Source organism: Meleagris gallopavo, chromosome Z (genome assembly GCF_905368555.1).
Source record: "Meleagris gallopavo chromosome Z, MGAL_WU_HG_1.1, whole genome shotgun sequence".
NCBI classification, from domain to species: Eukaryota; Metazoa; Chordata; class Aves; order Galliformes; family Phasianidae; genus Meleagris; species Meleagris gallopavo.
Window position 1 is genome coordinate 72,755,300 of NC_139435.1, and position 24,255 is coordinate 72,779,554.

Genomic DNA, 24,255 nt, shown 5'->3' on the forward strand with positions numbered 1-24,255 from the left:
TGGAATATTGGTGGGAAGGTTCAGCCTCTACTGCCATACCACAAACATCCACCTCTGATGTCATGGGCCAGGCACTCATGAGATTTCATCTGAGAAAGTGGGCCCAGGTTTGCACACCCCTAGCACCAGGCATGTTTACAGGAAGAGGTAACAGAAGACTGTAATTTATTTACTTTTAAACAGAGGACAAAGAATGGGGAACCTAATTTCAGTTCTATCTGTGACAGTATTAGCACTAAATTTTACTCCTACAACAGGTGATTTTATTTTTACCTTGTTAAAGATTATGGATCTTATCTCCTGATAGAGCTTACCTCATGCAAAGAGTGACTCTGGGTAATAAGTAATCGCTATCTCTTAGCTGAAGACTTGGTGAGGAATAAAATTTCAATCCATCCATGAGGACTGAGTTTCTCTGAATATTTTTTGCAGGGACTGGATCCAAAGATCTAAAACCTCTGGAAGATGGTAATCACATATTTTAGAAATCCACTGTTTTTCACTGATAAAAGACATGGAATTGGATGCACAGGCAAGTGGTTGACCAGTAGAAACAGCAGCCAACAAGATTATCTATATGACTTGCTAGAAGGACAGTGAAATTCAGAAGTGACAAGGCTGTTGAATCAATTGCCAATCTAGAGATCCAAAGACTTCACTGACAGCTTGCTTGCCTACCATGAACAGCTTAAAAGTGCTGCAGCTGGTGCTCTGATTAATGATTTTTAAACAGTGCAAGAAGTATTTCAAAGAGCACAAAACATCCATAAATGGCAAGGTAGAAAGACTTGAGAAGGTCTTGAGAAAGACTCAAGAGCTGTTGGAGAAAAAAAGATTGCTGCTATTACTCAGCTATGCCTCCAGGCACCATTCAGAGCATCACCTCGCTTTTGGACTCATGCTGTAGGATCAAAATGCAATAGTCACATAAACAGAATGTGCTAGATTCCCATCAACTGATAAAAACTGTGTAGAATACAGTTGGTAGGCTCACTTTTCACCGTAGTTGCATAGTCTATTCTCTCAAAAGAAAGCCAGTATATATGTAAAAAGATTGCTACTGTATTAGTTACATATGTTCCACATAAAGTGAAAGAATTGCAAGTGCTTAGCCAAAACTATCATTTTTTTTCTGTGAAATCTTGCCTGGATGCCATGGCATAATCTAAATAGTAAAACGATGCCATCAGATCTAATTTCTTTTTCAGATACTGACTGAGCACGAATTCTTTACAGATGAATTAAAAATACAATCTACGATACAAAGAGACTGAAAGAAAACAAGAAGCTGGAGAGGTGAAGGTCAGCATCAAAATGAATCTATAGATCACCATGCTGAAAGCTCTCACCCAAAAGCTCCCTGAAAAATCCTTCAACATTCTGAAGGAGTCTCAAAGACCGTTATTCTGAGGGCAATCATAAACATTATTAGAAAGAACTGCATTTTCTACGCTTCTGCTAAATGGCAGCATGGCATCATCATCTCCTTAGTATTTGTACCATCCTGTATAATTTGAGTGCATTTTACAAGCAATATGTTTTCACAAAACAAGACAAATTAAACACTGACAGAGGTGTGTACTCAAAACTCGCAGAATGAAAAATAAAATTATGCTTAAACTGCAATTAAGATTATGATCATTCATATCACCTAAGGAAATTAATGAAAGACAATTTACACTGATTGCTTCATAAAATCCCAGAATTCTGAATTTTTTTGAGTGCTTCCTGGTTATTGTCTACAAACAGCTCTTAAACTCCTTCCAGTTGTCTGAATGCAGTTGACAATACAATATACAGCAGTAATTTTGAACAAAATATTGCTTTGCCATAAGCACTCTCAATTCTTTACTGACCGCAGTGGTTTAAACATGCCATGGTCTTACAGACTATAAAATGCATGGGGATCAACTGTGACTTGAGGATTGTGACAAAGAAAGCGATTTTTTAACACAAATCTATCTAAATGTCAATATAGACCTTGAAAAAGAAAGACATCAGGATCAGGAGAGTGCAGAAGTGGCTGATGATCAGCCCTGCTGTCACTCTATGATCTAGGAGACAAGACGAAAAGACAGTCTGGACATAAGCCCTGTAATTCTCAAGTTGGTGGTACCTGAGTTTCAATAAAGGTCTGTCCAAATGTTTCTAAAGTATTATACTGGCAGCTGTAAGCCAAAACCCACAGAATATAGGGGGGGAACAAACAAACAAACAAACAAACAAACAGAATAATTGGTCAGTCAAAGAAGTTTGCTCTCTGCCAGGGACCTGCATCCACAGTATAAGGAGGAGAATAATAACAGCTATGATAAATCCAAATGATTACTATCCACTGCTGGTCTTTCAAGTTGGGTCACATGGAACTGCAACTAGAAAATTAAAGAATAATTATAAAAACATTATGTCCCTTAGGAATTTGTTGAGGAGATTAGGAGTGCGGGTAGTGTTCTCCTTGATCCTCCTGGTTGGAGTCTGGGATCTGGGCAGGAGGAGAAAGGACCAGTACAATGAACGGCTGTGTGGATGGTGGCATGCCCAGGGTTTTGGATTCCATGATCTAGGATTTTCTAGGACGTATCTTCAATAAAACGAGAATTTTGACTTTAGATAGAATACATCAAGAGGTGCTTGCAAGGTCTCACTTTGATGAGGGATTTCAACTACCTGGACACTTGCTGTTAAAACAACAGTGAGCTGCAAGCAATCCAGGAGACTTCTGATGTCCATCAAGAATAACTTCCTGCTGCGGGTATTGGACAGACCAGCCAGAGGTGAAACATTACTGGACCTGACATAAATGGATTATCAAAGCAGTTAAGCTGGGAGGCAGTCTGAGCTGTAGCGACCATGTCCTGGTTGAGTTCATGATCTCGAAGGCTGTGGGCATGGCAAAGAATGTGGATTAAAAGAGCTACAAAGGTAGATGAAAAAAACAGTATATGAAAGATATATATACTCAAATTTCCCCAAATCTTAGAGAATTTACCTATTATGTATTAATGTTGTCCACAGGTTCGTGCACCACCAACAGCACGGCATGACATCTGACTGGCTATAAGGTTTGCTGTTCACCTAACTCTGGTTCCCATGTTCAGTTCTTCCTTCTCCTGAAAGATGAAATGCCTTGCACTCTGCTGACCATTTCCCTCTTGATTCTCAATATCAAAAGCTGAAGTTTTAAAAATGGCATTTCTGAAAAAGCTCAGGAGAGTGCAAAAGTTATAATTTGCCTCGTACCTACTTTCATAATCACAAATTATGTTCTTTTTAATTAGAACTATAGAATGGCTTGGCTTGGAAGAGCCATTAAATACCATCTAGTTCCAACTGCCCTTCAGCCCCACTGCTGTAAGTAGGGACACCTCTGTCTAGACCAGGTTGCTCAAATTTCCACCTAATTTCCACCTATCTGCACACCCACAGCTTGTCTGGGCAATCTGTTCCACTGTTTCACTACTCTCTGAGAAAAGAATTTCCTCCTAACATGTAATCTAAACTTCCCTCTATAATCATAAAAACTATCCCTGCTCTGTCACTACACTCGCTGATGAAGAGTCCATCTCCATCTTTCCCGTCAGCCCAGTCAGCTGAAAGGCTTTAATGTGGTCTCTCAAGAACCTTCTCATCTACAGCCAACTCCCTCAACTCTTCCTCACAGGAGAGGTGCTCAAGCCCCCCGGTCACATTTGTGGCCCTCCTCCAGACCCACTCCAACAGTTCTGCATCCTTCATGTGTTGGGGCTCCAGGCTGGGATGCATACTGTAGGTAGGACAAAACTGACAGGTGAGAATAACCTCCCTTGATCTGCTGTTCTTGTTTCTTTTGGCACAGCCTAGGACACAACTGGCCTTTCAGGCTGTAAGAAGGCATCACCTGCTCATATTCAGGTTTTTGACCTTTCCTACAAGGCTGCCCTCCATCCATCCATCCATCCATCCATCCACCCATCCACCCATCCATCCATCCACAAATCTGGGAACGCTGCAACCCAAATGCAACACCTTGCACTTGGTCTTGTTGAATCTCATGAGGTTCTCATGGGCCTACTTCTCCAGCTAGTTCTGGTCTTGGATGGCATCCCTTCCTTCTCTTGTGTCAGCTGCACCGTTCAGTTTGATACTGTCTGCAAACTTCCAGGGGTGCACTCAACCCCACTATCAGTGTTATTTAAACAGTATTGGTCCAAATAGAAGAGAGGCAGCTTGACTACTGGGATATTTTTATTTATTTTTGAGCCCAGCTCAAAATGATACTTTTTACTTAACAGAAGATTTGAATTTCTCACTACCAAGACTCTCATTCCAAAAGAAAATGTACAGATCACAAAGTAATGTTTTCTTCCGTCCATTCATATATACCTCTGAAAAAACAATAAACAATATAAAAATATTTTTATCAAATAATTAGAAATTTGAAATCTCATTTTGAAATATTATTCATTTTTCAAAAAGCCCAATTAATTTACAAAATAATTTTAAGGAAAACTAGCTGTCCATTTCGAAAGACTATTAATATCTTTGCCCAGAATATTAAATCTTACATAGACACAGAAGTACTGATGCTTAATTCAATACTGTACCATCTTGCTAGAAGGAAAATACAGAGTAGCTCTTTTGCAACCCCTATTAAAAATGTATGAGGTATTTTTTATTTTAGAAAAATTAATTTTTTAATCCATAACCCTTAAATGTGATGCACACTAAAACCAATGTGCATTCTAAACAAAACAGGTCGGAAACAAGCAGCATATATGAATAACAATCAGGTTATTAGCATGGAATCAGAATGCTAGTCTTAACACGAGGAGGTCACGTGTGTGTAAAGCTAGATGACTGACAGTATGCATCTTCTCAACATGCAAACCTTTTGTCCCAAACTACCTTTCTGACAACGGTGATGCACATATTTTATGAAGGCATGAGAATGCAAATAAGTGGTGTTATTTTAAAAACGGTTATTTGCATTTGTTTTTACCCAAAGAGAAGTGACAGAAGCAAGAAATATAGATTAAATGGGAAAATATCACTGAGGAAATTTGAGACACAGAATGCAACTTCCTGTGTTACAGAGGACTTTGCAAGACTTCAGAGAACTAGAGCATCCCCATGGAATCTCTAATGTTGCCAAGGAACTCAGAGATACAACCTTGGAGAAGGAAGCCATACCACAAAATCAAAGCTTCTGGAAAACATAGGCATATTTAATCCTAGACTCCACTCCTAACCCAAGGAGACTGCAAAGACACAATGAAATTCCCCTTAAAAATTTTTCATCAAACTTGCAAGTATCTAAATGCTCTAGAAAACTTTGCAGGTTTTTAGAAATTATCAGTTTATCTAAATGCATTACAGAAAGAATCTGTGCATGCATGTCTGTATTACTGATAGAACAAACCTTACTAACTCGTCGTGATAATTTTTGTTTAGAATTAAAGTAATAGATTCAACTGGCCTAGCTTATGTCTACCACAAAACCTGACTAATTCAAAGCAATTCATGCAATGGATGAAACAAGTATGGAACAAGAAAGTGGAAATGAATGTATTTTAAAGTTTTCTTTAAAATATTATTAGCTTTCCGGACCCCAATGTTCCCACTTCATATCCACATCCATTCAGATGTGTGTTATGGAGATATAAAATGAAGGGCTGTGGCAGAACATATCCAGTGTAGGTGGCGTTCTTCTAACTTGAATAAAAGTGAAGAAGTAAAATTAACTTGCAGATCATTATATACTGAAATTATTACTCTTCAGAAAAAAATTATTTTCCAGGTTTCTTCTTCATGTTAATTTCCACCAAACGCTGTTTTATACTCTGATTGGGTTTCTTGAGCCTCATGTGTATTTATCTATTTAGTAACCATCAGAGGGATTCTTCCCACAAGTTTTCCCATCTTTCCTTAAATTCACACAAAATTTTTGCATTCATATTGTTTAGCAATTCTTTCCGAAGGACTGTTACATCGTACATGAATGTATCAACACTTCTGATGGAAAGAAGATATCCTGACAGATCAGCCTCCTTTAAAAACTTAGTGTGACCCAATGATGGTTGTATTCCTATCTATGTCGTCCCTCCATCCATTCTCATTGTTACACTGATGTCTAATTGAAGGGAACACACTAAGCTTTTGTTGAATGGTTATACCAACTTTTACCCACTCCGCATTGGAAAAACATGCTTTATCATGCAGTAAAAAAGGATTTGCTTGAACTACCAGATCATCTTGTTCATTAGTTCAGTTTTTCCCCACTCTTAGTCTAGCTTCTCTTTACCACTGAAGAAATTTTCTCTTTATGTGTACGCAGCACGATCTGAGACTCTTTTACTTTATTCTAGAAAGAAGACACTTAACTCAAGCAACAGATTCAAATACAATATGGAATGGAAGCAAATTTTTTAAAAGTATGAGTTTCTGCCTTTCAGTTGTCAACGATAAACAGTTAAGAATCAAATCTTAATTCTGAAAAAATAATGAGCCATATCTACGTAGTATTTATAATGATCAGTACAAAAGGAACAGATCTCTTGCTTGCCATCCTGCAATCATCCATAATTTTCTTCATCATTTTTTTCCAACGCATTTATTTTTGCATAAATATTTTTTCATTCCAAAATCTGAAAAACTCTTTTTTAATAAAAAGTTGCTGTCTCCACTGAGATTTCAGAACACTGACTGAATTAAACATATCTACACAATGCAGAAATATGATTCAGTTAGTTTCTCCAGAGTATGTACATACTATCACATCGCATTCCAAATGTAATAATGAAAACAACTCATTCTTCTACCAAATAATGAACAACAACGTGTCAATCATTAATTGTTAATAGATGTACAACTAGCCACTTATAGTAAAAAATAATACATTTAAATAGCAGCAGGACTAACTACCGAAAATCACAGATGGCAAAATGATGTAATTTATTTTTTCTCTTTTCTGCAAAATGCCTTCTCCTTTTCTATATAGCAAAACATTCTTCCTTCCTCGTGCCAAAACCCTGTGCAAGGTTATCACTTCAACGCATCAGTTTCATCTCTGATTTCATAAAAATGTACTCTACTATAGAAACATCCCAGAAGCCTGCCCCAGAGGAAGATTCCACCTCAACATGTCTATATACACTTCAAAGGTCTGTATGTGTTGAGGTGACATCATATTAGAGTAATCAAAAAGCAATTCCAATCCAGTCAAATCTGATAATAACCTCCAGTGCAATAGTTGTCAACTGTGTGAGAGAATATGTTAAATAAACAGCTGACTTCTATGTACGTGCTACTGGTTAGACCTGGTTCAGCTGACTAATCAATCAGTATCATTCACTATCATTCAGAGCAGAACAGATAACAGAAGTAAACTTCTGTGGTGCATGAGGAACGCCGAATTGTTGGTAAAATGCAGATGTTGCATTCTCATCATTGCTTGGTTTTGTCTAATTGTTACAAAGGGTAGGAAGCACTGTCACCTAGCCACCCCAGAACTGAATGAGCCACAACAAAGAATAACTTTTAGTCATCCAAATGCGTTAACTTTTTAAATACAGATTTATTTTGTTATTTATTTTATCTTTATCACAAGCAAGAGTACGTGCAGTATTAAAGTTATGTGAAAATATCCAATTAATTAGGAAAAAAGACATTTTCACAGACTTTAATGGAATTCCCTGATTTTTATGAATGTCACTCCAACCGACATCTCTCCAAGTGACAACAAATCCTTGAAATAAAGGAATGTATATGATACATGTCTAATGGTTTTTTTATGTTAATGAATAATAGTCAAGGTCATTATTCACCTGGTATGAGAAAACAAAGATATGAATGACAGGAACACTATAAAAACATAATTTGCTCTTATGACAGCCTTTATTAATCTTGAGTCATAAATTAGCATTCAGTGTTTAAGTCTGGTGCTCTGCAGGACAGCATACTGCGTGTGGCAAGAGCGAAAAAAGACAAAAAAGAGAAATAAAGGCTACACATACACTACATACAGGGAAACACTTAAGATGCTGAAAGTGATTTTTCCTCCCCCAGCAACTTCTCAGCATTTTCAGAAGCAGTATCTATACTTACACGCTTGTTTATGTTAGCAGTAACAGTTCCCTAAATTTACACTGGCTCGTGCTGTAACAGTTCCCTCAATTTACACTGGCTCGTGCTTCCTAGGCTTACAATATTCAACAGGGTTCCAGCTGCAGATCTTGTCACATCTCAGCTGTCTATGTCACAGTCCGAAACGCAGATTGCAGGGACCATCTCTGCTCTTAAACTTTTCTTCACTGGCAGCTTTGGGTGTTTTCTTGTTGTTTCTTTTTGTGTGTTTGTTTCATTTCTCTCTGCAGTGAGAAAGAAAGAAGCCTGCTGACTGCACATATTGCTTTAGTCCTTGTGTACAGTAGTAGTTTACTACTTGGCAGATCTGCACATTTACTGGCACTTGTGCTAGAAAGAACAGCTCAACATTTGGACGCTTTATGATTTCATAGCGCGTCTGCAGAGCTCATGCATAATACATTTGTTCAGAGATTCATCCAAATAAAAGGAACTGAGCAAACAGCAATCTCTGTTGATGACATGGACATCGTCTGAGTTGGAAAATGTAGTACTCTCTGAAAAGTGAAATAATTTTACCACTGTGTTGAGTATCTGTTGAGAATTCTACTGCTTCAAGTGTTCAGAAAGTCCAAAAAAAACGCTCAAAATCTTTGTAAATCTCATGCCCACAGAGCTGAGAAATACTGTATTTACTCTTCCATATCCCCAGACGTGCATCTAGAAAATGAAAGGGAATAGAAATCCTAAGGAGCACTGGACACCCCATCACCACATCTCTCGTGCACTCCCACCAAGCCTTGCATTCTGTGTACACGCACAAGTGTACAGAAGAGTAACAGACATAAAAACAGGGAGAAATCAAACCCAACTGATGGTTTAGGTGCTTGCAGATGGTTTTTATCAGCCATCCACATTCTTTCACACTCAAGTTACTTAAAGCAGAAATACACCAGCAGTTTAGGCACCAGAAAGACATAAAGCTGTTAGGCTAAAAGAACACTGGAACTAAACCAAATGGACACGAATTAGCCAAATATTCAGCTCAGATTCAAACAAAGGTCCTAAATATTATGACAGTGAAGCCTGGAAGATGCTTCTAATCAAAGTAATGGGGCCAAAAATCACAACCAATTTCATAACGAAGATCACAGGAGTTATGAAGGAACTGTATGACTTTGCGATGTAACGAAAATAAATTAATCAGTGGCCTAAGAAATCACTTAGATCAACATTCTTGTTATCTGAAGAACGATGCACCCAAAATCACAAGCCACTTTTGAGTATGTTATCACTGGATATATTAAAACAGAGCAAGTTTCAGAAGTGTAAGAGAGTCCTACTTTCTTACTGCACGCTAAATACACTAATATATTTTAAAAGGCCATAAATCTATTATACATTGGCAGTTAAGCCCAGCTTATACCAAAAACCTGCCACGAGTCCTAATTGTGACTTTGAAGGCACTTCAGAAAGCTTTCAGCTCTAAATCCAGTTGACGCTCCTTAACTTCATCAAGCTGACAAAATCTTAGAAGCAGCTTTGTACTACTGTGAACAGTACATCAGATTGTGGCTCTACTTGTTAACTTTGCACTCCTATGTTTGATAGTTTGTAAGGTAAAAATTAACTCTGCCCAGATTCTGAGTTTAGTGCAGTATCCCCCGGAATACTGGGTAGATCTCTTCTAGACCTCATTTTCCATCAAACTTCCTAAACCATGTTAGACGCAGTGATGTAATCAATAGCTTCAGGGAATGCTCTATATTGTCACCGAGAACAGACACAGCAAGTTACTTCTGCGAATTACCTCTTTCATTAAGTTTTTAAGAAGAGAAATATCTTCAGATGATTCATTCCCTACGATCCGCATTGTTCTGTAAAACACTTGAAATATGTGTTCGTTGATCCATCCTTTACTTTTTCATTCTTTTAGACACAAAGGAAAACGAGCATTCAAAACTCCGAGAAGGAGTTTGATTTTATTCCTGTACTTGAATGAAGTCCCAAAAGGGCAGATCTGCAGCTAAATGAGCACAGGGAGAATATTTAATTCTTCTGCCATCACAGGACTGATTTCCATACAAGAGAACAAAAATATCCTCAGTCAATTTTTGTCCAAATGAGAAACTGCAGGCTTCATATCTGTTTGTGTAGTATCTCATCTCTTACCGCATACTGCTTGTTTATCAAAAAGAACAAAAGCTTTCTTTATTCAATCTTTTCTTTAAATGCAGTCTTCTGATGTTTGTTTCAGATAAACAACAGATTCTAATTTTGGTTTACTTCTTGTATCTTCATTTTGAAACAGATATCTTAAGAATATTTAAACTCTACTGCCTAATTTAGGAGATTTTGTAGAAGAAATATCCTTTCACACTTCAGTGACTGTATATAACTAAACAATCTGCATTTGATTGAAAACAAGTTTGATTCTTTTTAACAAAAATTTGCTTAAGTAGTAAGAGAAGTTTGCGATTCCTCAAAAATCACTTCACAAACTGAGGACTTGTCTGTAGCACGTTCTGATTTCCAACAAGCAAACTTCTTTAAAAAAACAACAACAACAACAACAACAACCTGATATGTTGTAATTTCTTCTTTGGTTTAGAAGAAAGAAGAGCTATACAGCAAACCATATGACAAAGCCTGCTTCTGATTTCTTGCTGGATGCACATTTGCACAAAGAACCATGGAGCGTATGTAGTAAACACACATGCAGGAGGGTGAGCACGAGGAAAAGTGAAATAAAAGGCACAAAGCAAAATCATGCTAAGTTTATGGAAAAGACAACTTAGGTTCAAGCTTTACCAAATTATTTTTGATAGCAAGGTGTGCCTTTAGAAGTATTTTGATAGAAGCAGTGTTCCTCAGGCCAAGACAAGCTAACACAATATGGAACCATTAAGAGCAATACGTAGATTAAATACAACATGAGGGTATTGGTACTGAGATCAAGAAAAGCAAAAAAGCAGAACGTGTAAAAATGTACACTGCAGATCTGATACAAAAGGTAAAAGCTGTACCAGCATGTGACAACAACCTAGAAATCCAAAAACATCTCTTCATATCCTGAAATGGTAAGAATATTTTATTCTGCACTGTGCGCTGCCTGCACTTGCTGGCGAATGTTTTACAACACAATAATTTATTTTCCACTTTTATCCAGTTGAATTTTCAACACCACTATTCATTCTAAATCCAAATCTACTGCACTGTTAATCACCTGATGCGGGTGTTTATACAGTCACCTCAACTGCAACTCAGAGGACAATGAATGACGTTGTATTAGAACCTAGCATTTTCTCAGCACTAAAGGTTAAGGGACGTGCATAGAGGCAGACAAAAAGAATGACGCAGGGCAGGAAGTGGGCCTCTGCTCTCTGGCTCCCTGCCACCTCTTCCTCCTACCAGGTTATCTTTCCTTCTTTCAAGATAAATCTGCTTTATAACGCTTTACAGCATTCACTTTTCAAAACATCTACTTTGGGATCTGACATTTCCAAACAGAAATATCAGCCTTAAACAGATGGGAGGAGAAAGAGGGAGACAATCCCATGAGAGTGGCAATCTGATTGTTTTTCATTTGTTGACTGTCGATGCACTTTGGGATAGACCATTTAATTCACATTACACAAAGATAACAGTTGTGCTCAAGGTAATCATTGCGAAGAATCAGCCAGGGATCTTGTTTAGATTGAAAGTAGGTCTCATCTAGCTTTGCAGCATGCACAAACGCAGCACCAACTGCCTTTCTCTGGTACGCTAGTAATTGAAGTACAAATAATTAATTCATACTAAGTTCTAAACATGAAATAGTCATGGACAGCACTCTTTCCTTTGCTGCATCAATTGCACCACTCACCGTGGTGTCATCAGCAGACTTGCTGAGGGTGCATTCAAACACAATGCTTAGGTCACTGATGAAGATGCTAAAGAGCACCAGTCTCAAGACTGTTCATACTTTTAAAGTTCCTTCTAATGGATCAAAAATCCAAAACCTGAATTTCTTGTGGACATCATGATTGTTTCAGTTTCAAGATCTAGTCTAAACTTCACCAGAAGACCTCCTTAATTTTTTTTTTCTTATTCAGGCTGAAAGGCTTTGAATTTTTAATACAGCTGGCTAATATTGTTCCAGTACAGCAACACTGCTAGAAAATGCTGAATTTGATACTTCCTGTAGAAAAACCTAATTCTGAAAAAAGCTTAGCTAAAAACCTGTCTGCTTTTCTAGCAGCTCCTGTGCTTCCTTCCCTGGGTTTGAACACCACAAAAGACTACTGAGGTTTTCCAGCAGAAGTTTTCCAACAGTCTGTCCAGACAGCTGCTGCAGAATCGAGGCACCAACATTTTGTGTGCTTCCCAACCAACGCCATCCTTGGCCATGAAGGCAATGGGGTTCCTAAACTCCAGGTATAACACAGCACCATCAGGACCTGCTGGGAGCTTTGGTTTCACGTACCAGCTGGCAGCCTGGTGGCAAGCCAGAACCCTCAGGGCTACCAGCACTTCCAAGTGGCAGCTTGCCAAACATCTGCTCCTCTGTCACACAGGGCAAGCTACAAAGTCATCCAGGTTATCTCAGAGTCTGATATGCACCTTGGCAAGAAACCGAGATCCCAATCTGTATGCGGTTTTCCCACACCTAGTGCTAGACCTGAGCAAGGCTTTGTTGTTGTTACAGTCCTCAGCCTCCCTGATGAAGGCAAACAGGAAAATCAAGACAACTGCATTTTGTTGCAAAGGGCATTGCACAGTAAGTAGCTGTTCTCTCTGCTGGCGAGCTCTGTAAGTATATAACACGAATATGAAAGATGCTATAAAATCTTTTGTTGCTGTTTTCATTCCCCTATTGGGACTTGACGTCCTACTCTACAATGCTGTGGGTTGAATCATAGCAGCAGTATTCCCAAATGGGACCAATGTGCCAATTAAAATTTGGCTGTAAACACAAAATCCAAACTATTTTTACTTCCGCTACAGTTAAAACCAAAAGGCTTCACTTGATATGTTGTATCCAGAAATCCTGAGCCCTGTTATCTGAAATATCCAGTAACCAGTACATTTGTAGGGTAAAATCTAAGAATGAATGAATAAACAGCTCTTCATAAAACAGTACACTATGTTAAGTACTATATAAAATAGACAGGCAGGAAAAAAGCTACGTAAACAACCTGTTGCAGTGTGAAGAGTCAGTAACCAGGAAAAATAAAGTTTTCTTAAGAAAGCCTTGAAATGAAGCAAAAGTACACTGTACTGAAGGTGGTGAGGTGTCCAGGAATGATGCATTTAAATAAGCAATTTGGCTTAGAATTTGCACTCAATTGTGAATATTTATGAAATTGAATTAAGCAGCTCCACAGCCCAAACTGCTGAATATCTCTGCTGTATTAAAACTCTCGCCCCCACTTTCCATTCCTTTTCTTCTAAATGCATAAAATGGAAGAGAACATCCCTGCATGCCGGTGGGGGGGAAAAAAAAAAAAAAAAAAGGGGAAAAAATAAAGTGGTAAAGCATTGTGCAAAGTCACACTGAAACATGCTCTGAATTGCTAGACTTCTGCACGCTTTATGCCGTATGATCAATGAGACACAGGTACACAGTAGCCTATGCACTGCTTGTTCCACCTTCATTAAGACATCTTTTTTTGGTTTGGCTCTTGAAGGTTTCCAATCCCACTGGAGAGAAGAACCTCTGAAGAAGAAAAATAAAATTCTAACTAATTCCAAAAGAACTCATGCTCTTCCTGAAGTGGGAAGTCCACCAAAAAACTCTCTGGTGAAGCTCGTGGTGACCTTTGTTGCCATGACTCTCCTCAAGCACTGAATTCCAAGGACAGTAAGGAAGCATACTGACACGTTCGAAGCACTTAGCTTGACAAAGGTAATTCTAATGAATTTCAAGACTATTTCATTTGTCAACAGAACAAAACAGTGTTGCATTCTACCTCACGAGAAATGCTTTCTAAGATTAAGAAGAAATTAATTTTTCTAATAAAAAATAGTGTAGCAAAACTCTTCGACTTTACAACTCTGAGGAATGAAGACCTCCAGCCCATTAATTAAAATGCTTTGGCTCATTTTGTCGAAAAAAGCCTTCAGATTAGTGAATCCATGTAGAACTGACCATAACATTGAAGTTAGTGACACGGAACTCAAGTCTGCACTGAGAAGAAGTGTTTCCTAAACATTTTATTGTTTTTTTAAATAAAGATACAAAAATACCTGTCTGCGCAAACAGGAAATACAATGTGTTTTATTCTTTAAGGATCCCTGAATAAATCTGAAACAACTTCTGATGACTTACCCTGGACCGACAGTACAGCTTACTGCAATGATATAGAAGAATGTTCAAATTTAAAGTTCTGAAACACATGCTATTAAATACAAATAACACATAAAAAATAAAAATAATACATTCAGACACTATTTTAAATAAAGTATGTTCTATTAATGCAATCTCCATGCCAGAGCTCCAGCAATCAGCAGATAACAGACTAAGGGCATGATGTAGCACCTCTCAACAGATGCTCTTAAAATGTCTTATTTGAAATGCAGCAAATTGAATAAAGAAATGGGAAATAATATGATCTTAACTCAAGAGTACATAGATCATGAGGTAATTCAATTAAAATGTGAATAGAATTGTGTCAGAATGAAGTATAATGTTGAACAAACTTCCTTTGTTGTTCTGCTTAAATGAATTAAACTTTTGCCGATATATCCCCAACTGAGGCTCAAGAAATATTTTGGAACATGTAATCCAAGACTAGATGACATACTTCTTTTGGCCTTTTTTACTTTCAAAATATCTCAAAGTTAAAAAGCACTGAAGATGAAAATATTTCTTTTAAACAAACAAAAAAAAAAAAAAGGAAAGGAAAGAAAACCTCTAGAATTTAATTAGCTGAGAAGACAGAGCTTTTTAAAAGTAGGAAATATAACAAAGATTATCACTCCAATACCGAAAAAAATATATCTCAGCATGCCTTTTTAAGAAGGTTTTTAAATTCACCAAAAGCTCCATCACTGTAAGTAAAACCACAGAAGTTAATAGAGAGCACTGGCAAGCATTCTTCTCACAGTAAGCCAGCAACACACCATGGATAAAGTAACACAAAATATCAAAGCTTTCGAGACTACAGCTCTCCCAAAACGTAACTCAATCAAGAACAGAAAACGAGGAAAGGAAGAGCATATCTAACACTCTGGAAAAAAGCAATCCAGAAGTTAATATTCAAACCCTTGCTATGCTTTGGCATCACCAAGTAGTAAAAAGTCAAGTTCAACGAAAGCATTCTTCCTGAATTGGCTGCCCTTAAGATTTCCCCTTAAGGCACCTCCATTGCTAATTCCTTCCTGGATGCTCCTCAATCTGGATTGCAGCTTGTTAGGACTTGCTGAGCCACACACACACACGAATGAAGGAAGGGAACTTCAGCAGTTTTGCACTAGGAACTGAAAGCTTTATGCAGAGAGTCCTAGTGTCTTCTTTCAGGTTTACCTATGAGAAGCAAAGAGGCTAAAAACAGACTTCAAGTCTCATTAAGTCCCAAAGCTCAGACTAGTGGTTCAACTTTGTCAGTGGTGTCTCTGACAGAGACTGTGCCTCTGATAGCCAGGCAATGAAAAATAACTTGTCACCCCCATATCATTGCCTTGGGTTATGAAATCAGAGAACTGCCAGCAGTCCCTGGGAAAAGGTCAGCAACAAGGGCTCACAAATAGGAGAATCTCTGCAATTAGTAGAGGTTGTCCATCTTTTGAGTTTTTTGGAGCTTGGAGATGAACTCCTGAAGAAAGCCACAGTCTGACGAAACTAAACAGGAGTGATAGGGAGGAGGCTGGACGAGATGATGGTTCTCAGGGGCCTGAAAATTGCTATAAGATACATGAATAGAGATGTGAATGAACTAGAACAATGTGTTATTGTTTATGCTGTATTCACACATTTACATTCCGGCACATATTTGCAAACACTCCAGCTGCATTCACTCTGTTAACTCTCAGTGTGGTGACTAGTGGAGTTATTAGTGAGAGCAGCCTGGAAGAGCTGCATCTTGTGATTTGAAAAGAGTATATATTTATCCCAAGGAATCAAGAATGCCTCCTTTCAGGGCTGAACTGAATTGATTGTGTGGGAATGATTCAGCTACAAAGGTTCCCTAGAGATGAACAAAAATGCCTTCGTGTCATGGAATTACTAATAGCCTACTGGCATATATGACAATGAATTCTAAAAGTATGGCAAGGGTAAGTGAAAGGAGCATCTCAGAATGAAACCCCAGGCAAGCCTGGTGTAATTTGTGAAGAGCAAGCCCGGTGCTGGGAAAAGCCCCTACTTGTCATACGTATTTAAGGCTCAAGGCTTGCCAGGGACGTGTCAGGACTTTGCTCCACAGAGCTAGGAGCTCTGTGCCCGGAGCTGATGGGGCATCTGCACAGGCTATGGAGATGCAGTGAGGCATTTCCAGAAATGCAGAGCAAAAATTCTACAGTGGAAGCTTAACACACTAAATCATGTGCTTTCTGGTTTCTAGGGCCTTTGAATTACTATTCTATACATTCTCAAAAGGTACAGAGCATCAGTGAATAATCTTAACCCCAAGTTAGTGAAGCCTTTATTCATTTATTTCCTTGGTCTTCAAAGCAACAAATTTCCTGGCAGGCCCTTAATTCACAGGCCTAATCCTTCTATCCACTTATTTGGACTCCTTGAGGAGACATTTCTGAATACAGAATGCATTAATTACTTCATTCTCCTTCCAGTGCCCTTACATCATTCTCCTATTTCCCCACTGTTCGTTATTGCCCCATCCACGCTTCTGTGGTGCCTTCCCAGAGGGGCAGCCCTTAGCACAGTGAGGGAATAGCATAGCAGAGGGCAGAAACAGCAAGGGACCCACTGGGAACACAGCTGCATTGCGAGGGTAGTACCAGAGCAGGGACCAGCAGTGACAGATGGAAGCTGACACAGGCAGGACTTGTGCCTTGAGAGATTCAGATTTCATATTCTGCTGCTGTAAGTGTATGATGTGTTTTTGGACAAACTGTTCAACATTTACCTATGCCTGAATGTATACTGAGATGTGCCTGTATGCGAGCAACTGAAGTTCACAAGGTACTACAGAAATAACTCAGGTACCTGACTACAGTCTGGCCAAAGCTCAAACCATCCTACATCACCCCGATTAATAAACCCTTTACATTTAGATGTGTAACCTTCTAGCTGATCTCTTTCTTCTTTAAACCAAGCAAACCTAAAGCCATGTTACTCAGCATGCTCAGGAACACTGGCCATTTGTAAGGTGCTGTCAGCTAGAGCACAGAACCCTCAGCGTGGGCCCAGTTACCCCCAGCATGGGAGCTTCACAGCCAGCAGAATCACAGAATCACAGAATGGCCCAGGTTGGAAAAGAGCTCGAGGATCATGAATTTCCAGCCCTCCCGCCATAGGCAGGCCCACCAACTTCCACATTTAATACTAGACCAAGCTACCCTGGTTTCCTGAAAGCTTTCCTGGCACGCTGGAGCTGGGTTTGCAGGGACAGTGCTGGCTGCAGCCTCCGGTGGCATCAATGGGGGATGCTGAGAAGGCAGAGATACTGAATGCCTTCTTTACTTCTGTCTTCAGTGAAAAGGCTCCCCTGCAGGAATCCCACACCCTGGAGGTTAGTGAGAGGGTCTGGGGAATGGGAGACTTCCCTTTAGTCAGGAAAGAGGACGTGCGTGAGCGCCTAGGCAGTACTAAGGTCCACAAGTCCATGGGACCTGATGGGGTGCATCCAGGTGTGCTGAGGGAGCTGGTGGAGGTCGTTGCCGAACCGCTCTCCATCATTTTTGAGAGGTCCTGGACAACAGGGGAGGTCCCTGAAGACTGGAGGATAGCCAATGTCACTCCGGTCTTCAAAAAGGGCAAGAAGGAAGATCCGGGTAATTATAGGCCTGTCAGCCTCACCTCCGTCCCTGGAAAGGTGATGGAACAGCTTGTGCTGGATACCATCTCCAGACAACTGGGAGAAAAGGAGGTTATCAGGAGTAGTCAGCATGGGTTCACCAAGGGGAGGTCGTGCTCGACCAACTTGGTGGCCTTCTATGATGCTGTCACATGCTGGGTGGATGGGGGAAGAGCGGTAGATGTAATCTACCTTGATTTTAGAAAGGCGTTTGATACTGTCTCCCACGACATCCTTATAACAAAGCTGAGGAAGTGTGGGATAGACGAGTGGACAGTGAGGTGGGTTGAGAACTGGCTGACTGGCAGAGCGCAGAGGGTCGTCGTTGGTGGTGCAGAGTCTGGCTGGAGACCTGTGACCAGTGGTGTCCCCCAGGGGTCTGTGCTGGGTCCGGTCTTGTTCAACATCTTCATCAATGACCTTGATGAGGGGATAGTGGCCACCCTCAGCAAGTTTGCTGATGATACGAAGTTGGGAGGATTGGCTGACACGCCTGAAGGCTGTGCTGCCATTCAGCGAGACCTGGACAGGCTGGAGAGCTGGGCAGTAAGAAACCGGATGAGGTTCAACACAAGCAAGTGTAGGGTCTTACACCTAGGGAGGAATAATTGCATGCACCAATACAGGCTGGGGGATGAGCTGCTGGAGAGGAGCTCTGCAGAGAGGGACCTGGGCGTCCTGGCGGACGACAGGTTGGCCATGAGCCAGCAGTGTGCCCTCGTGGCCAAAAAGGCCAATGGCATTCTGGGGTGCATTAAGAAGAGCGTGTCCAGCAGGTCGAGGGAGGCGATCCTCCCCCTCTACTCTGCCCTGGTAAGGCCTCATCTGGAGTACTGTGTCCAGTTCTGGGCTCCCCAGTACAAAAAAGACAGGGATCTCTTGGAAAGAGTCCAGCGGAGGGCCACAAAGATGGTGAAGGGCCTGGAGCATCTCCCCTATGAAGAAAAGCTAAGTGAACTGGGTCTGTTTAGCCTTGAGAAAAGAAGACTGAGAGGGGACCTGATCCAGGTTTATAAATATCTGGGGTGTGGCGGCCATAGCGGTGAGGCCAGTCTCTTTTCAGTGGTACGTGGAGACAGGACGAGGGGAAACGGCCATCAGCTGCAGCATAGGAAGTTTCGCACGAATGTGCGTAAGAACTTCTTCACGGTGAGGTGACGGAGCACTGGAACAGGCTGCCCAGGGAGGTTGTGGAGTCTCCTTCTCTGGAGATATTCAAGTCTCGCCTGGACGCCTACCTGTGCGACCTGGTGTAGGGAACCTGCTTTGGCAGGGGGGTTGGTCTCGATGATCTCTAGAGGTCCCTTCCAACCCCTACAATTCTGTGATTCTGTGATTCTGTGAATGTTCTGACGTTTGTTGCTGTCCTCCATAGGAAGGCACAGGCGTGTTTGAGGGGAAGAAGTGAGTAAAACCTCATAACGGCACAAAAATAAACCATACTGGACCATTTTCACCAGAATAGTTAATGTCTGTGCAGGAAATCTGTCAGACTGTTGGTCACTCCTAGGAAACGAACAGCTACTTGGAAACATCAGGTCTCAGGACCTAAAACCTCCAGAGGCAAACAAAGCAGGGTCCCCTCGGTATTTGCCAAAGAAAAAGGAAGGCCCATACGTATTAGAAGAGGAAACTACTGATGATTTGCTACTGCCAGACTTCATCTCTTCAGATTTGCATAGAGAGCTCGGGCTTTGAGAGGACATTAAAGGGAAGTTTCTCTGCTAATTTTCCTTCAAGGTGAATGAATCTTAGACGTCAGAACGTACAGAAACAATTGGAATCAGTTCAGGCATTAGTTTAGATCACAAAGAGAAACTGCAGCTTCTTACTACATTAAGACTGTTCTTGTTCAATTTTAATAAATATTCTAATTAGAAATAGAAACGGCTCAGCTACTGTACAAGGCTATTACACTCTTCCTGTTTTGTACAGATTTATAGCATTTGGAAATCAATATGACTCAAGAAGCACAAAAGTGCTGAAAATAGAAACACCCAAAAGCCCAGCAGGATGCAGCATCCTTGAATTTTCAAATGAGATTTATAGGAAATAATAATTCCTGTAAAATTACAGCCCTTTTATCCAAACTATAACTTATAAAGTTTCCAGCAATGTTCTATAATTACCATCACCAAATGGCATTGGTAAATACAAGGGGCACAACTGTAGAAAAAACAATTACACATCATGGTGAATCATATCTTTCACCAAGGTTACTGCCTTTGATTAGTCACACAAGTCACAATGATGAAAATGCAAAATTTCTCAAGAAAATAAAATTAATTAAGGAAACAATAATTATTTTCCTCATTCACTTGCTCCGTCATTGGATTTGGGGAAAACTTTCCACTCCCAGAACACTTCTCCTTTACTTGCTCGATACCATTTTCTTCAGGTAGAAATGAATGCATTTCTTTTATTTATTTGTAGTCATCCCTGTAGTCCTGTCCTGTGACCCTCAGGAGACCAAGTAATTTCACTCCTGCCTGACAACTGTGATCCAAATTTCATCTCCACTAAAAAACCTGCATGCAATATAATTTGATTGGCTTTTTATCAATCGGTTACATCAACACACTGGACCACGTGGCTCAACAATTTTAAGATGCAATCCCCTTGTGTCAGCATAGTTAGTGGAGCTTTGGGAGTTGCTGAGTGCACAAGGAAGACCGAGGAATTACGGCTCCTTACACCGCTGAGACTTACTGAAGTAGGAACAGCATCACTTTTACAAAATACTGCTCCTCCTGTAAAAAATGGTCATAAAAATTGGACGTTCTCCTAGGCAGCAAGATTGCTTCCAAAGCCTGCTGCCATCAGCCACGCATCCCAGCTCCAGAGAATCACAGGGCGATTCCACAGGACTCTGGCTGAACTGCAACAACCTTGGGCAGAGCACACCTTCCAGGAGGTGTCCTTGGTTCTCCTCCATTTTCATTTCATACATCGTAGCACTCAAGACCCTGCTCACAAGACATCCCTGGAAAGGCAGCTGGTGTCCTGAAGAAATGTAGATGACACTTGACACCAGTCGTTCAATGCCATCCACCCAACACAGGTGAAGAATTTCTTCGGATTTGCAACTACTTGCATCTTTCTCTTCAGAATCAAAGAGATATGATCTTCAGCAACAAGTAATAACGGTACTTCATGCACTCCTCAGTCTGCTTCAGCTTCTTGTAACTATATAATAAAGTTATGGCTTTGCTTTGACAACTAAGGGACCTACAGCATGCTGAAGAGTAGAAGCCGATTGCTAGAAATTAGGAAAAATACATTTCTTAAAGAAAAGCTGTATTTTTAACATCAAGGCTTTATGAAGTTAAGATAACCTTACTAACAGCACACCTTTAATATCATCAACATTCTTTAAGCATACAAAACGCTAAGAGTAAAGAATACCAAATAAATTAAGAAGGCCGAGAATAAAAAAAAAAATATATCATAAAATCATTTAGAGGACATTTGTGCTTGAACATCCCCTTTGCACTGCAATACCCATGGAAAACACATGCTAACATGTCTTAATGCTTATCTCCTAAGAGGAGTTCTTGTAGCACCACTGTTCACAAACCTCACTTCTGTACAACTGCCAGCTTCATGCACTGTTTGTTTTCCTAAGACCAAATATAACATCTTCTGTCTGTCCTTCAAGGAAACGGCTTCAATCATATCTTAGTAAATAGTCTGAGTTCTTTAATTAGACTGTGATATATTTAAAGTGGACTTCATATCAGGATTTGTTTTACAAGAGGAAATGAAAAAGAAGTCATTCGTTTTGTTACTTCATTCAGAAGTTTCTGTGGGGAAAGCCTGAGTGTGGGGCTGGTGATGCAATGCAGCCTCAAATAAAGAAAATGCAATTTGTCTACTGAAATGCAGCTCTGAGACAGATTTTTTTGAAATACAGTAAATCCCTAGCGTAATTTGAAACCATCACCTTGAAAGTGCAGGAAAGTGCAAGGACTCACCAGATGGTATTTCTGTTGCAGCAATACTATTGTATATTAGTTACAGTTTTTAACACCGTCATTCTAATACAACAGCTACTAAATTAATTCTTACGTATGCTTAATATTGTCATTTGTTTTCATCAACAACTTGGCTGACCCTAAGCTCCTTTGAAGAATATGCATTTAACATCAAAAAAAAAAAAAAGAAGAAGAAGAAAAGAAGAGAAAGGAGGAGATAAACTATTATCTCCAAATTCTAGCAAGGTGATCAATGGATCAATTTGCCAGTCAAAACTGAATGCAAGTTTCCATGAAATTCTGAGGGAAACGCAGCAGTTTTTATTTTCCAATCCTGGTTACCTCACTCCAATGAGAATACAACTTCAATCAATTGAAATATGTCACAAGTCCCATGGAAGACAGCAGAAGCATCACAGGTGTAGTGTTAAGTAAAAGTACTGGAGTAGTGTTGGACTAGCACTGGACTAGTGCTCCCACGAGGACATATGAGAAAACACTGAAACCTTATTGAAGAGATCAGGACTTGAACGGCAAGGAGCCTGATACTTCTCTAAGATACATCAGGGCAACAATCAAAAAATTAGAGGACTTGCATTGCAGCTAACAGAGGTAAAAAGATCTGCAGTCCTTTCATGCTATTGAGTGAATAATTAATTTTCTTAATGATGAAAAACAAAAACTTGAAAAAATAATCAATTGATACTAATGAAGTGTCATTATCAGTGGATTACACGTGTTTATGCCAGCATGCACAACTGTACTGTGTGTATCAGCCTAGGGCATTTGTAAGTTCTCTTCCTTATACAAACAACATTCCATCAGATACTATGCGAGCTCAATCTTCAGCTTTCTATTTAGCCAGGGATCTTCAGGGAGCAGTACATCCCACACTTGAAATAAGCAGGAATGAAATTACCCTCAATATCCCTACTCATTTTCTCAACGTTAGAAGAAAACAAATAAGAGGTTCAAGCTGCTAGTGATGAGAAGATTAACAGACTCCTAAAGAATTGATGCAAGTTTTACTACTTTACATAAAAGACTCATCTGAACAAGAGTAAAAGTCCAGATCTTAACTTCCTTGAACATTTCACAAGTCATAGGATCAGATTTCTGTTAAGACCTCATCAGAATTGCTGCGTGCAAGCCACTTGTGAGAAATATTACTCAAGTCACTACAAGAACAGGAAAAGAACCACAGGAATTTCAGGGAATTGAAAGACTATTTATATTACCAACTACACCAGCTCGGCTTATGTAAGGACTCTAATACAGCAACAAGTAGGGAACAAGATTGATCTTTATATGTCAGAGGAAGAATCACAAAAAAACTCAGGATGAGAGAGAACTGCACACAAAAAACGTTAGATCATGAAAACACCAAATGTTTAAAGGTTGATACTACAGATTCTGGAGAACTACCAGCAACAGCAGAGGTGAACCACCCAGAGTAAAGGCACAGTTTGGTAACTATGGATTTAACTGCATCACACAGCTAGGAGATGTCCTTTGGTTTTATTCTGCACTTACTTACTTTTGCCTTAGGAGACGTGTTATTTCCTAGTGCCAAAGTGCACCACATAATCAGCATAAACATTCAAATATATAGTTATGAAAGCTGCAGTGGTAAATACACTTAAGTGCCATGGCCTTCGTTTCTACAGTTTATAACTCTGCTATTACTCTGCTATGAAAACAATTAAATGCCATGCCACTAACCCACAGGATGAATAGAAACTAATTCATTTTCAATTTCAGAACGTGATTTAGCAACTCCTGAATCTGATTGCTAAATCAGAATTACATGAACAGAAATAACAGGAATTGAATAACAAGGGGAGGGAGGTATAAGAAAACTGACCTTGGTGTGGCTTGCCCTTTAAAAGCAGAACGTGGTAAAGGAGTAGAGGATGCTACTAAGCCATCCCCAAATATACATACCAATGCTTCCACGATTCTCTTTCAAGCTAGGTTCCCAAACTACTCATTAACAACGAAAAGTATTACTCCAACATCTGAACTATTTTAGATCTGAATCAGCATGAATAAAATATATGGTATTGATATACCAGCCCACTCTACTCATCTGGGAATAGCACAGTTCACAGAAAGAGCTGAACAACACTTCAGAAATCCACAATTGAGTAAAACTTTGGGAACTGAAAAAATAAGGTATTGTTCAAAATAGCAAAGCTTCACAAAATGAAACCACAAGCATAACAGCTGTCATAATAGAAACCCATATGAAATCTCTTTGC

The 24,255-nt window shown here is 39.7% G+C and overlaps 1 protein-coding gene across 4 annotated transcripts in view; it reads right to left on the reverse strand.

The window, feature by feature from the left end:
• Positions 1-24,255, reverse strand: part of COMMD10 (COMM domain containing 10) — a 100,329-nt gene that overhangs the window by 15,817 nt on the left and 60,257 nt on the right. Inside the window, exon 6 of one of the 4 annotated variants that reach the window (XM_085212598.1) lies at positions 7,854-8,345. The exons of the other annotated variants lie outside the window; for them this stretch is intronic. Coding sequence (XP_085068724.1) covers positions 8,286-8,345 — 60 coding nt within the window. The 3' untranslated portion in view covers positions 7,854-8,285. Of the gene's footprint in view, positions 1-7,853; positions 8,346-24,255 lie in introns of those variants that run through there. 4 annotated transcript variants of the gene reach the window in all.